Source organism: Rattus norvegicus, chromosome 8 (assembly GCF_021556685.1).
Source record: "Rattus norvegicus strain SHRSP/BbbUtx chromosome 8, alternate assembly SHRSP_T2T, whole genome shotgun sequence".
Lineage (NCBI taxonomy): Eukaryota > Metazoa > Chordata > Mammalia > Rodentia > Muridae > Rattus > Rattus norvegicus.
The window spans coordinates 111,868,291-111,881,806 of record NC_141541.1 but is presented as its reverse complement, the minus strand read 5'-3'; the positions used below and the strand labels follow the sequence as shown (position 1 = coordinate 111,881,806).

The 13,516-nt window shown below is 48.6% G+C and overlaps 1 protein-coding gene across 16 annotated transcripts in view; it reads left to right on the top strand.

Annotated features, from left to right (window-relative positions):
- Positions 1–13,516, top strand: part of Tmem108 (transmembrane protein 108) — a 287,643-nt gene that overhangs the window by 257,119 nt on the left and 17,008 nt on the right. For 7 of the 16 annotated variants that reach the window (XM_087561342.1, XM_087561339.1, XM_087561338.1 and 4 more), the window contains one exon: positions 7,929–8,024. The exons of 7 other annotated variants lie outside the window; for them this stretch is intronic. In XM_087561342.1, the coding sequence (XP_087417468.1) occupies positions 7,929–8,024 (96 nt within the window). Of the gene's footprint in view, positions 1–6,185; positions 6,385–7,928; positions 8,025–13,516 lie in introns of all 16 variants that reach the window. 2 more of the 16 variants (XM_087561345.1, XM_087561346.1) reach the window with 1 other exon arrangement.

Below are 13,516 nucleotides of genomic sequence, written 5' to 3'. Positions count from 1 at the left end.
TATACATTTCATCGCCCACAGCAGGGAATGAAGTATGAGCACCTCCATAGGTAATGTTAGGATTGGTTTATCTGGGAAATATAAAGCCCCTCCCCTTAGCTTAATGTCCCATACATATTTGTTGGCTTCGTGAATAAAAGATGAGCAGATTGGGCAAAGGAGGGGCGATAAGAGGACTTGGGTGTCCTCACTCCCAGGAAGCCTTCCTGCGTTTCATCTGACTGAACTGCAGTCAGGCCACCCTTATTATTCTAGTGCTATCTCCCTTTGTGCCCTCCTCACTGTGTGTCCTCAGCTCCTCAGTTCGGCACAGGCATGGTGATTTGTTTGTTTCCACCAGAAGAGACCTCCCAGTCCGCCTTGACTCTTTCGGATACCAAAATCCACAGATTTATAGTCCATACCGAAATGCATGAAAGGCAGGAGATTGGAACTTCTGTAGTCGTGTGGGAGATAATTAAGTTTTTTTGTCTTATGATTTTGTAAAGATTGAGACAAATGGTGAAAATGCTTACTATAGCGCTAGTGCACAGTAGGTGCTGCATGCACAGTAGTAGTATGTAGTAGGTGCTGCATGCACAGTAGTAGTGTGTAGTAGGTGCTGCATGCACAGTACTAGTGTACAGTAGGTGCTACATGCACAGTACTAGTACACAGTAGGTGCTCCATGCACAGTACTTGTACACAGTAGATGCTTCACAATGGAAGAGTAGCATTAACAGGGGCATCCGTGTTGGTCACCATAAAGTGTTGGGAAGGGATAGTTTGGTTTGTTTTTCTTTTTAAGTGGGGGTACTGAGGAGAACTTTAATTCACAAGCATGCACAACATGGAAGACTGCATTCCAGAATTCAGTAGTGGAACCCAGCTTATGCCCAAAACAGAAACTAGACCATGGGGTATGAGAAACAGCATAATGTCACGGGGAACCATGGCTGTGCTGACAGGGCTACTTTGCTCCAGACAAACTGTAGCAGGCGATGAACCTTCAACAAGTGTGGCAGGCAGGACCAGCTAGCCTTGCAGCCAGCCTGACAGAACCATGTGAGAAAGCTAACAGCACTCAGGATGAGCCTGAGAGGCTCAGGGACTGGAGAATACCAAAGGAAGCAGGAACTCGCCTCCTGAGGCCAACCTCCCCTCCACCTGCTCCCTCCTCGGGAACTTTGTCACCAACCTTTCCAGCCACCATCATTCTCCCCTGTCTTCAGCAAGCATTTTGGTGAGGAGGGCAGGGTTGCTGAGAGAGGACACTGACAGGCTACTGGCCCCATTCATTAGCTGTCCCTGCAGATGCTCCCGAGTTGGCCGTATGGAAGGGATTCTTGGATGTGACCAAGACAGGCCTTTGTGTCTTTTCCCACTCCTTCTGGGTTTGGAGATTTGAAGCTGAGGGTGGGCAGATGCTGGTGGCTCAGGTCAAATGCCATGCAAGAAGTCTTTGGGAGTCTTGAAGGAATCCCATTGGAACTCAGCCTAAGATGTGATTGTAGGCTCAGAGGGAACTTACGTATCAACCTGTGAAGCCAGGGGCTTGTGTCAGCAGGGACAGGGAGACACAACCCAGCACTGCCACCAGTAGCCCGAGGAGCCTTCACCCTGGTTTAGAGGCCTTCACTGAAGTAACGAGAACTTTGTGACACAGAAAAGAATTCCATAAGGAGGCATCGGGAAGCCCTTAATGTGGTTTTTAAGCAGAGCAACATAGGGGAAAGTAAGACATACATCATGGTGGGGGCTTCTCAAGAGAGTCAGGCTTTAAAATGTCTGTCAATTATATGTGATTTTGTGGTCTTTTTTTACATGATTATGTGTGTGTGTATATGTATATATATATATACATGCACACATACATACACTCATACATGAGTATACCATGGAGCATTTGTGGGAGCCAGAGGAGAGCTTCTGGCAGTTGGCTTCCTCCTTCCACAGTGTGGGTCTCAGGGATCAAATTCAGGTGTCAAGTTTGGTAGCAAGCACCCTCACCATCCAAGCCATCCCACGGGCAGTTTAGTGGCTTTTTAAGGTACATGATTCAAAGGGTATGATTTTCAACAAGATTTCAAGGTCGAAGTTTGAAAAGTAAGTAGAGTTTAAAATTTAAGTAGAAAAGGAAGCCAGGGAGATGGTCAGTAGGCAAGCGTGAAGATCTGAGTTCAAACCCTCAGAACCCATAGAAAAGCCACGCATATAGTGTAAGCCTCTGTAACCTGGGAGTTCTTGCTGGAAGACATAAAGTACAGCCAGGAGAATCCCCAGAAGCTCGTGGACCAGTGATACACAGGAGCCAGCGGGGTAAGGAGCCAAACAAGGTCGAGGGAAAGCCAACCTCCCAAGTTGCCCTCTGACCTCCGCATGCACACGGTGGCATGCATGAAATATACAAGCTTGTTTACTGTCTTGCCTTATTGTGCATGATACTGTGAGGCAGTTTGTAGGGTGTATTGTCCAGGTTTGCAGGCGAGGGAAAGGAGTCCTAATACAGTTACACTCAAAGCCATGATATGGGGGGGGTCTGACATAAGCATGCTATTGCTTTTAATATTCTTGTTCGAGGTGTCTCTAGGACACTATCTTTTTTTCTTCTTCTTCTTCTTCTTTTTTCTGTTTTTTGGAGCTGGGGACCGAACCCAGGACCTTGCACTCGCTAGGCAAGCGCTCTACCGCTGAGCTAAATCCCCAACCCCCTCTAGGACACTATCTTAGTCAGGGTTTCTATTGCTGTGATAGGCACCAGGACCAAAAGCGACTAAAGAGGGAAGAGTCTATTTCAGCTGTGGTTCCGCATCAGAGTCCCTCGCTAAGTGAGGTCAGAAGAGGAACTCAAACAGGCCAGGAACCTGGAAGCAAGAACTGAAGCGCTAGACACAGGAGGAAAGTTGCCTACTGGCTTGGTCCCCATGGCCCACTGAGCCTGCTGCTTTCTTATAGCACCCACGACCACCTGCCCCGGGGGTGGCTCCACCCACAGTGATCGGGGCCTTCCTCCTCTACTGACTCCAGTATGCACCAGGTTGACAGGAAAGCCCTGAGCACAGAAAGCTCACACCAGCTCTGAGAGTAAGGCCCATGTCATCAACTGTGTTGGAGCGTCCTGACTCTCACAGCCAGCGTGAAGCATAAACGAGGTCCTGGGATGAGGAGCTTCCTTCTCCAGCCCAAGACCCACCCCCAGGGAGTAACACTGCCCACTGGTAGGTGTGGTCTTCCCACATGAGTTAGCATAGTCAGGATAATCCCCCCACACCCACACCTGGGCCAACCTGGTCTACACAATCCCTCGCCAAGACTAGACTCTCTTCCCCTTGATTCTAGATGGTTATGTCAAGTTGACAGTTAACTAACCATCCCAGCAATCAACTGCTAGTAGCTCAGACCGGTGGGTCTGCTTAACCTCTTCATTCTCTCGTGCTTTCAAGAGCAATGTGCTCATGTGAGAGGGCAGAAAGTGGCACAGATCCCTGGCCACCAGAGCCTCAGTTCAGAATTCGAGTCCCCTGTGTGAATTCAGGCCCTGTGTGGGGCTCTCCGTGCTTCCTCGTTTCCCAATCTGCTGCAGAAAGCACTCCAGTTAGACACTGTTGTCTTCACTGTGGTTAAGAAAAGCAGCTGACTTCCGCCGCTGGCCTCCTTTGCCTGAGGCCCACAACCAGCTATCACAGTGAGTATGGGAGCAGGGTACCCCAGAGCTCTGGACTCGGGTGTACTGTTTCCGTGCTGCAAGATGAGATGCCCTACTTTCTTTGGGACAAAGTGATGACGATCAAACCTACTTTTGGGGTTGAACACTACTGACAGTACCAGGATAGTAGAGTGGGTCTGAGGAGACAATGCACCATGTTACCCCCACACAGCCTCTGAGAACCAAGGCAACCTTGCTGTGTGGACTGAGTAAGCTGTGCATTCCAAGTCTGCTTTCTTGGTCAAGATGAGGTTTTGTTCATAGTAGCATTTACCCTGCATGCTCAGTTGGAATTGAAGTGAGCTTTTAAACTGTGTGTCCAGGGGGACTGGAGAGTTGAGTCAGCAGTGAAAAGCATTTGGATTAGGTGCCTGGCACCCACGTGGCAGTTTCCAACCATTAAGGGGATCTGATGCCCTCTTTTGGTCTCCCTAGGCATCGGGTCCGAATGTGGTACACATATAATACATGCAGGTAAAACACTCACATAGAACTGCATCCAAGGGGTTGGGGATTTAGCTCAGTGGTAGAGCGCTTACCTAGCAAGCGCAAGGCCCTGGGTTCGGTCCTCAGCTCCAAAAAAAAAAAAAAGAAGAACTGCATCCAAACTCTTCATGCTGACCATTTCACCTCCAAACATCACACTTCGGTTGTTAGACAGGGAGTTGGAAATTATGGGATATACAGCAGTAGCCATAGACAAAGTAAAAGCCAGCTTCCATTTCTTTCTAGAAGCCAGCGATAGGTCAAGGGGGAGTCTCAGCCCCTTTCTTCCATCTGGCCCACTGGTAAACACAAGATCTCACCCCAGGTTGCTGAGAAAGTTGATCACAAACCTTTTCCTCAGCTATGTCCCCTGTCCGATGTCCACTAGCCATTTTCAATGTGTCTCTTTGAGAATAATTTTGAATTTATATCGGATCTGGGGAGATGGTAGTGAGGCTCCTAGGTCTTTGTATCCAGTCTCCTAAGGCACAGAACAATATCCAGAAGGCCAGTGACAGGCAGTGAAAGGATTAACTAATGGTATGTATGAAATGCACAAGAAAGCAGCATGCAGGTTGCCAGGGAGGGGTTTGCACAGGGTAAGGTGGAGGCAGGAGTCTTTCACAGAAGTTGGGGAGTCCTTGACGATGTCTCTTGAGACACCTATGTGGGGTCACGTCTGGATAGAACTGGACATCTCTCCGTTTCAGTAAGTACTCAGCTTAACAGCAGATTTTTTTTTTCCTTGAAACTGGCCCTTTAGGCAGGGTGCCATGGCTCACCCTGAATTAGGCTGTATCGCTCATAGGTCACTGGGGTCAAGGGCCTTGCAGACATGGTCTGATAGTTAAAGGGTTGAGACATTGCTTTTATTTTTTTGGCCTTTTATTTCTACATCTCCTATACCATGGAATATTTGTCACGGTTAATAAAACAATGTGCTTCCTTACGGTAATCATTACATATCACTGTTATCACAGTGCCCTCGATTCTGCCTAAAGTCCTTTCTCCATTCCAGCTTACCCTGGACCCCACAAACTACATTAGGTCTTCACGACTATCAGGTCCTGAGAAACGTGATGGGCTTCTCTCCCCCCAACCCCGTGTGTGTGTGTGTGTGTGTGTGTGTGTGTGTGTGTGTGTGTGTGTGTGTTACTGTATACACAAATATGGATGAGGCACACACATGGACATCAGAGGGCAACTTTATGGAGTTGGTTCTCTTCTTATGTGGGTTCCAAAGGTGGAACTAGGTTACCAGGCTTACCACCAAGCCATCTCCCTGCCCCAGCCCTGTCAGTCCCAAGGAGTACTGGCCAGAGGTTTGTAAAGCATTCAGCTTGGGACCTTTTCTGGTGGTGGTGTTTTATAATCACACTGGGATTACAGGCCTAAGGGAGCGAACTGGGAAGGTAAGGTGCCGTTTCCTGTCAATGTATAAGCTGTCCTCATGACTCTAACCTGGCCAGTGTTGGCTTTGATTGCGTGGCTGAAGCATCCCAGCTCTGAGCTCCATCAGACCATTTTCTTTGAAGTCTTTTTTATGGGGTTGGGAGGACATTTGAGACGGGTTTTCTCTATGTGGCCCTGGCTGTCCTGGAATTCCCTCTGTAGACCAGGCTGTTTTTGAACTTAGAAATCCACCTGCCTCTGCCTCCTGAGTACAGGGATTAAAGGTGTGCACCACCATGCCTGGCTGTCTTTATTTTTGACTGACTTGGAAATTTATACTTTCCCTGTGGTGAAAACATTTAAAAATTCATTTATTTTTGACATAGTTTCTCTGTAACCTAAACAGGCCTCCACCTCACCACCTCCTGCCTGAGCCTCCCAAGTGCTGGGACTAGAGGTGTGTCCCAGCACACCCAGGATTTCAAGGCTTCCTTTGGGTCATTTTGAAGTGCAGCACATGTCATTCACTGTAGTTGCTACAGTGCACAGTAGGTCTGCAGGGCTTTTCCTCTGTAACTGAAACTCTGACCATGTATCCTTCCTCCCACTGACACTACCCTAGCCTCCGCATTCCCCAGAACCCCCTCCTGTTAACAGAGTCAGAGGCCATCAGAACCCGTTCTCTCTCCTGATGACAACAAGCCGTCCCCTGAATGTTGAGGACCGTGTTATCTCATCAGAGGCTGCCTTGACCTTTTCATCCATCTGATTCCAACTCTCACTGTGTCTGTTGAGTCTTCGAGGGACCCTTTTGCTTGCTGGTACAAGTTCCCTCTCATTTTCCTCCCTTCTAGAACAGAGCCTTTGCAGGAACCAGTTGCCTCCAGCTTTCTTCTGTCCCACATAGTAGGAGCTTTGTAACACTCTTACTGTGTGCTTGCTCTCTTCTTTGTAGGGGAGACACTGTATCACAGAAATCATAGAGCTGCAGGAAAACATTTAAAGCCTGTCTCTCCCCCTCCCTCACCCCCATGATGAAACCCAGGACGATTGCTGAATACTATGTAGGGTGTATTTTACACCCTACGGTTCCTGGCGAGCCATTCTTAAACTTAGGACAGAAACTATATTCATCCTTTATTCCATTCATAAAACCGGAGTTTGAAAAGAGGGTCATTTGTCTCTGCCAAAGGTTTAGCCGGGTGGCTTGGTAAGGTTCTGACATCCTCTTCCCCACTGAACCAGCATGTGGTGCTTGACTGTTCGCTAGCTCTGAAGGCCAGGTTCTGTTCCCTTCTACGCACACAGTCCCTCTTTCTAGGTTGTTCAGGTTTCCAGACAGAATGCTCGCTGGCCTCTAAGAGTAAGTACCCCAAGAACACAGGAAAGAGACCACACCCTTCATGTTTAGTCTCAGAAGTCATTCAGCCATAGTCACTGGTCACACCATACTCAGGGGAGGGAACGAAGACCACCTCCGTGGGAGTGCCAAAGTCACTCTGAGGAAGATGAGTGGGTTTAGATGTGCTGTGGTGGTCACTTGTGGAAAATAGAAATTCTTCTTCAGACAGGGATGACAGAGGGTCTCCTCCCTCAGTAAGTATTCATGGTAGGTCACGCTGAACTGGGTAGGAGGGCTGTAACCCTGAAGCATCGATCCAACCCTGGTGCTTCAGACAGAGCAGTTAGGAGGTAGGCCAGGCCTTGGCTCGGAGATTACATGCTCCCCAGCCCCTGGGACATTCCCAGCAAAGTCTCCAAGGCTCAGAAGCCATCTAAGACAAGGCATTTGTCTGCATTAAGTCACAGTCACTAAGGCTGATAACCAGAGGCACAGAGTTGCCCGTATGTTGCTGCATTTGGGAATATAGGGTATCAAATTATGGTCATCAGTAACAGTGGTTATATTCTCAACAACTAGGTTGTCTTTATCTGACATTCCTCTGCTCATAAGGACCTTTTCCTGAATCAAAAACTCCCTCCGTGTTGAGGATCTCTTGAGCATCTAGGATCAAAGAAAGCTGAGCTTTTATCCAGAGCTGCTATGTGGCATGCTTTAGACCTTAGACAAATGGTTTGACCATATGATAGCTTGGAGCTCTTGGGGGCAGGGGGAACACAACCTACAAAATGTATCCTGCTTGTCTGTTTCTTGTTCCAAGAAAAAGGACTATGCCGTGTGCCATGAGGTCAGGAGGAACCGGGAAAGAGAAACAAAAGAGGGCATGAACATGTGGTTGTGAGCACACACACACACACACACACACACACACACACACACACACACACACACACACACTGGCCACAGGTGCGTCGGGGCACACAGGCCCGACTCACGTGGTTTTCTTGCTTGCCTGTGTTCTAGAGACTGTGTTCTGGGAAGCAGTTCCCAGTGGAGTCATGGACCTCATCAGTCTGGCTGTTGAACCCGTGATCTCCGGACATTTCTGGAAGCCACCAGGTGACGGCCCCAGTTAGTTCAGAGGCTTGAGCAGAACTTCTGCCCATCCACCCTGTGAATGGATACCCAGCTTGATGGGAGGGGGCTTGTGGAGCGTGGCTGCCTGGAGAGGGGGAAGCAGCAAAAGATTTGTGCTACAAGCTCTTTAGTCAAGGTCAGGAGACCTGGGTTGCCGCTTCAGAGCAGTATCCCCTGAACTCAGTGATGCCTATTTAATTCTAAGCAAAACCATGCTCTGAAGAATTAGCATTTATTATATGTGGTCTTTAAAGTAAAAAGGAGTCATTGGAGTTCAAAGAGCAGAACACATTAAAGTTCTGGAAGCTGAGTATAAAAAAGAGCTGGGGACTTGGGAACATCAGTGGAATTAGTCATGAAGTGTGCTGGCCTGACCTGCTTCCCCATCTGACCCTGTATAGCTGTGGTTAACTGTAAATCATTTTACGTGGGGGGGGGGGGGGCAGGGCCTCGTCTTCTCATGTATCAGATGGAGGGATTAAATGTCAATGGTCCAGACATCCTTTCCCAATTAGAAGAAAGTCTTGGGAATTAGGAAGTTCAGCACGTTCTCTTCATGGGCAGTGACCTACAATTTTGTCCAGGAGGATCCTCAGGTTTTGCCATCTTATGGGAGAAGAGCAAGAGGAGAGGAGAAAAGAGGGCCCAACATATGTTTTAAAAGGAGCCCACTCCCTCATAAATAAAATTACATCCCTGTAGCCTTAAGTCCCAAATCCCCAACACAGTGGCTTTGGAAGTAAAAGTCAATGACTGGTGATCTTTGGCAAACACTTCAAACCATTATACTGTGTTTTAGTTTTTCAAAATGGTGTGGTGGCACACGCTTAGAAATTCCAGCACTTAGGAGAATCAGAAGTTTAAGGCTAGTATGGGCTACGTAATGAGATCCTTTCTCAAATGAAATAAAAAAAAAATGCTTGTAAAGAGGCTTAAAACTGTAGTAAGATATTTTCGCTGCCATTGTTCATGAATCTTAACGATGACTGGGCTCCATGAGGCAGTTATGCTTGGTGAAGGGATGTAGCCTCCTGTAATTGCCTAAGAGAGGATTAAAAAGCCAGTAGACAGAACACCCTGATGTGGCAGAGAATCTAGTTAAGAAGACATTTAAAATAATGAGGAAATTAAATGGAATTGTTAGAATAAATTATCAGTATAACGAATGTGTGTGTACAAGCCTAAACATACCATTTATTTTTAGGCAAGAGAGGAAAAACTCAACCTAGAAAATGAATTCCCAGAGATGGGGGATCATAACCTCTGGCTGTGCAGAACCTAGGGACAGAGGGTAGAGTGGAGGGGGACGAGCAGAGGAGTTCAGGGTGGGGAGTGCGGCTCAGTGGTAAAGCCTGCCTAGGACTCTGGCTTCCATTGACAGCACTGATTAAAAAAAAAAAAAAGAGGTACATTAACTCAAAGAGGTTGGAATGCAGTCATTAGAGCCAGGTTTTACCAAATCCGGGCTCCTAAGCTGTGTGGCCATCGACAGGGCCTGCTGGCTTCCATCTATCAGCTGCAGCACGGAGCTAAGAGGACCTCCTGTCCACGTGCCTGCGAGGGTTCGCTCTTCCAGCAGGGTACGGTACAAGGAATGTTCAGTGTCTTATTGAAGATGCCCTCTGCATCCCTTGGGAAGATGACCCAAGCATGGAGATTTTAGGGAGGAGGAGGCCTTCCTAAGACATCTGGGCACCATCAGTCTGTGGGCACCCACCCCAGCCCCCCACCCCACATACTTATCCTGACACGTTTCTTTTAAAATTTGGCTCTACGTTTTAGGCATGTCAAGCTAGATTTTTGTTTTAGTGACTCTTACATATTTAGAGTTAGAGTCTCAAGTACCTTATGCAAATGCATGCAAATGATATGCAAAGAGGCAGTCACCCCAGATTGTGGGGAGGGGAGTGTGTAGACCAGTACAAAAGGCCTTGAATGAAAATTTGCATGTGTTAGGGGAGCCCCTGGTTGAAGGCCTCGCACATGCTTGTGACAGGGTACATCACAGCCTTCACTGGCTAACAACCTTTTGTGTGAAGTAGAAGGGTGTAAGCTCTCCTCTGGTTTCCTTACTCAAGGTGACAAGGAAGGCTGGAAGGGGTTGGACAGTTCAACTCTGGAGCTATTTTACGATACAAGTGAAACTTTTTTATTTTAAAATAATGACTGTGATACAGGCCGTCTCTCCTTGTTGTGTGACTTTTACTGGGGAAACAAAAGAAAAAAGAAAAAAACAAAAAACAGTTGCCCCAGTCAGAGTACGGTGGCAGTAGAGCAAAGAATGATGCCACCCAGACCGAGCTAGCCGAGAGTGGCACCCCAGACTCATAGCCTGCAAGGGTCTACCACTGACCAAGGTGGACACACCCAGGTGAGCTCCCAGGCCCAATTTACAGCAGATTAGAGGACTTTATCTTGATTGGCTGGCTCTTGGGATATGGGAGTCTTTGGGATTGCTAGGGCTCTGGGGACATTCCAGAACCATTGGGGTTAGTGGGGGAGGCTGGAGACTGTTGCTGGGAAGCCTGGAAACTGCTGCTGACTCACCGGCTCTTGCCTCAGGCCAGGTGGCAGGGCAGCTTCTGATTGGCTGAGCATGACTTGTGGGTTTTCCGAATAACTAACTTGCCCAGTTCTGGGAAACAGAAATTTAGGCCTAGTCTCCCAAACTGACAGTTTAAAGCCTGTCATGGAGTCAGCCTGTTTCAGTCCTCTCAGGCTCTCAAAGCTTGTAGACAATTCTATCAAAGTCTCCTCTCCCCATCCAATCATCTGTGACTTACATAACCTGGAGGAATAATGTGGAGGTTTTAAGCCACCACAGAGTTTTCCAAGTTTCGTGAGTTCTCAGTCTTAGGAGTCTGAGGGCAGCATATTTTGGTTCAGAGCAAACAGCTACACCACACACCTCCAATCATCTAAGAGCTGTCAAACCAACCACACCTGGGTCACTTCCCTATACAATGAAGAGGTTGGTTTAGGGTGAACTCTAGGGCCCCCGCACTGTGGTAACCAAAACATAGAACACCATGGCACTCCAGAAGACACTTGGAGCATTTATAGTAGCAAAGGCTGGAAACTAAGTTAAGTGATGGAGAAGTAGCTTCACAGCCTGAAGAGAGGAGGAAAACCTCTGAGGCATCTGAAGAGCAGCAGCAACAAGGATGTGTCAAGCTAGAAGCCACAGGAACTCCGGCCAAGGGGTCGGGCTGGGATGAGCGAGCCCCTGCAGGCTCCTAGTGGGGAATCAGGGGGATTTCTTTCTCTAAGTGTTTTAAACCCTTTGTGTTCTAGAGGGCTGTTGGCATTGTCCTGGAGCCCAAGTGGCTCTCCTTCTCTCTGTGTGCGTGTCCCTGGGGTTAGCTGGCTTCTCTCTAAACTCTGCTGTTCTTGACTCTGAAGCCAAAACAATATAATTGTCCTTGGCTCCAGGGCTCTGAGTACCGGACACATTCTGTGTTCCAGCTCAGCAATCCTCTGGGGGACTCCAGCTACTACAGCAGCCACCAAATGGACATAGCTATCTCCTGCCAGCCCCTGTACTGAAGACCTCCCTAGCTCGGCCATGTGGTACCCAGAGGGTATAGGGGGTAGGATGAGCCCTCAGCTAGGAGGGAGTCTCCTTAAGACACATGTGAGGTGTTCCCAGTAAGACTGAGGTGTTTTCTGTCTGCTCACAGCTGCCCTCAGATTGAGCTTTCCCTGTTTCACCAATCTCAGCCCCCTTGACTGGCCCTCAGATCATCTCCCATTGTAAACCACTCCCCCATCCCCACCCCATGCCCTCACCTCCATCCCTCCCCTTCCAGAAGAGTTCTAATACAAAATGCCTAATGCTGGGCTGCTGTAAGAAAATAGCACTCCCTGGAGGGCTAAAACCCCACAGATACTTACACTTCCTCAAAGCTTCTGGAGGCTGGAAGCTTAAGATCAAAGTAGTACCAAGGTTGGCTTCTTGTGGTGCCATTGATTGGCTCCTCTCTCCCCATCACTGCCAGCCTCCTCCCTCTTGCCTCTCTGCCCTCACAAGAGGGTCCTCTGTGTCCCCGTCATCACCCTGATGAGCCGTCTCAGAAAGGGACCAGTCAAATTGGGTTAAGGTTCATCCTGCTAGCCTCTGTTCACTTGAATCTTTTTGAATGCCTCTCTTCAAAAAACAGTCAAATTCTGAGATTCCGGGATGGGGTGGGTAAAGGGCGGAGGGAGAGCATAGTTCTGCTCTTAACACTCATGAAACCAACTTGTAGCAGAATGTCCCTCAAACACTGAAGGTTACCACCACCAGTGACCACGCCTGTGGTGCTGAGCCGCAAGGTGTACGGTTGTGAGACTGGAGTAGTAGCAACCATATACAGACGGGAGTAAAGTGGCTTCTGCTGCGGGTACAGCTGAAAGGCCTCTGGCTGCCCTGCATCTCTGGCAGCAGTTAACTAGGAAAAGCATATGCTTTAGAGAGAGTCCTGGTTGCGCATGCTCCTGCGGCTGTGTGGCTGCACACATGTTCCCTTGTCTTCCTGGGCTTTCACTTCCCACCCTGTCAAGTGGTTGCTAGGGAGGAAGCAAGCGTGATTTAGGACCGACTTGAATGGGCAGAATGCACTGCAAGTGTGTGGGCTGACTTGTGAATGGAAGTGTAGAAAACTGGCTTGCTTTGGGGAGCCAGCCACTGGCCATAGAGACAGTAGATGCTGTTGCCTCTGCTAAAAACCAGGTCCCTCAGCCTCCCAGCATTGGCTTAGCTGTGAATATTAGGTCCAAGGGTTATTCCAAAAACCACTACACACTGAGCGCTACTCCAGGCACTCTGGAGTCCCCCCCCCCACCCTGTTTCCCGGAGGCTAACCAGGGTCTCACCAGCTCCACCAGACACCAAGAGTCATAAGTGGGGTCCTGCCTTTTCTACCAGACTCCCAAGCAGGACTCCCACTGCTAGTAACTTTGCTTCTCATCCCAGAATTCATGTAGGAATCCTACCCATGATACCAGTGTCACCTCTTGCCCTGCTAGAGTATGGTGAAGTCCAGGAAGGCCCTGAGAGTTGTCAGACAGATGCCTGCCCACTCTTTGGGGTCTAGCTGGGGCTGAAGAGAAGTCCAAGAATAACAAAGGAGAGGAGAAACACGGAGGTGCTGAGAAGTCAGAATCAGACCCTGTAAGATTCCCCACCACCCAGCAGCAGCAGAGGCCGGCTCTGCCCCGTACAGCTCTTAACACTCGGGAGACCACTTGTAATAGAATGTACCTCAAACATTTGAAGGTACCACCACCAGGGACCGCCCCTGTGGTGCTGAACTACAAGGTGTATGGTTGTAACAACCGTGAATAGGTCGCTTGCTACAAAGTGGCACACTGGCCCCCAGCTGCTGCAACAGCCAGACTTGCAGCCTGTGATATATGGGGGTTACCGGCACATGACACTATGGTTATAAAAACCATTTGTATTTAAGAATGCTTTCAAATTAATGGGTTTTTAT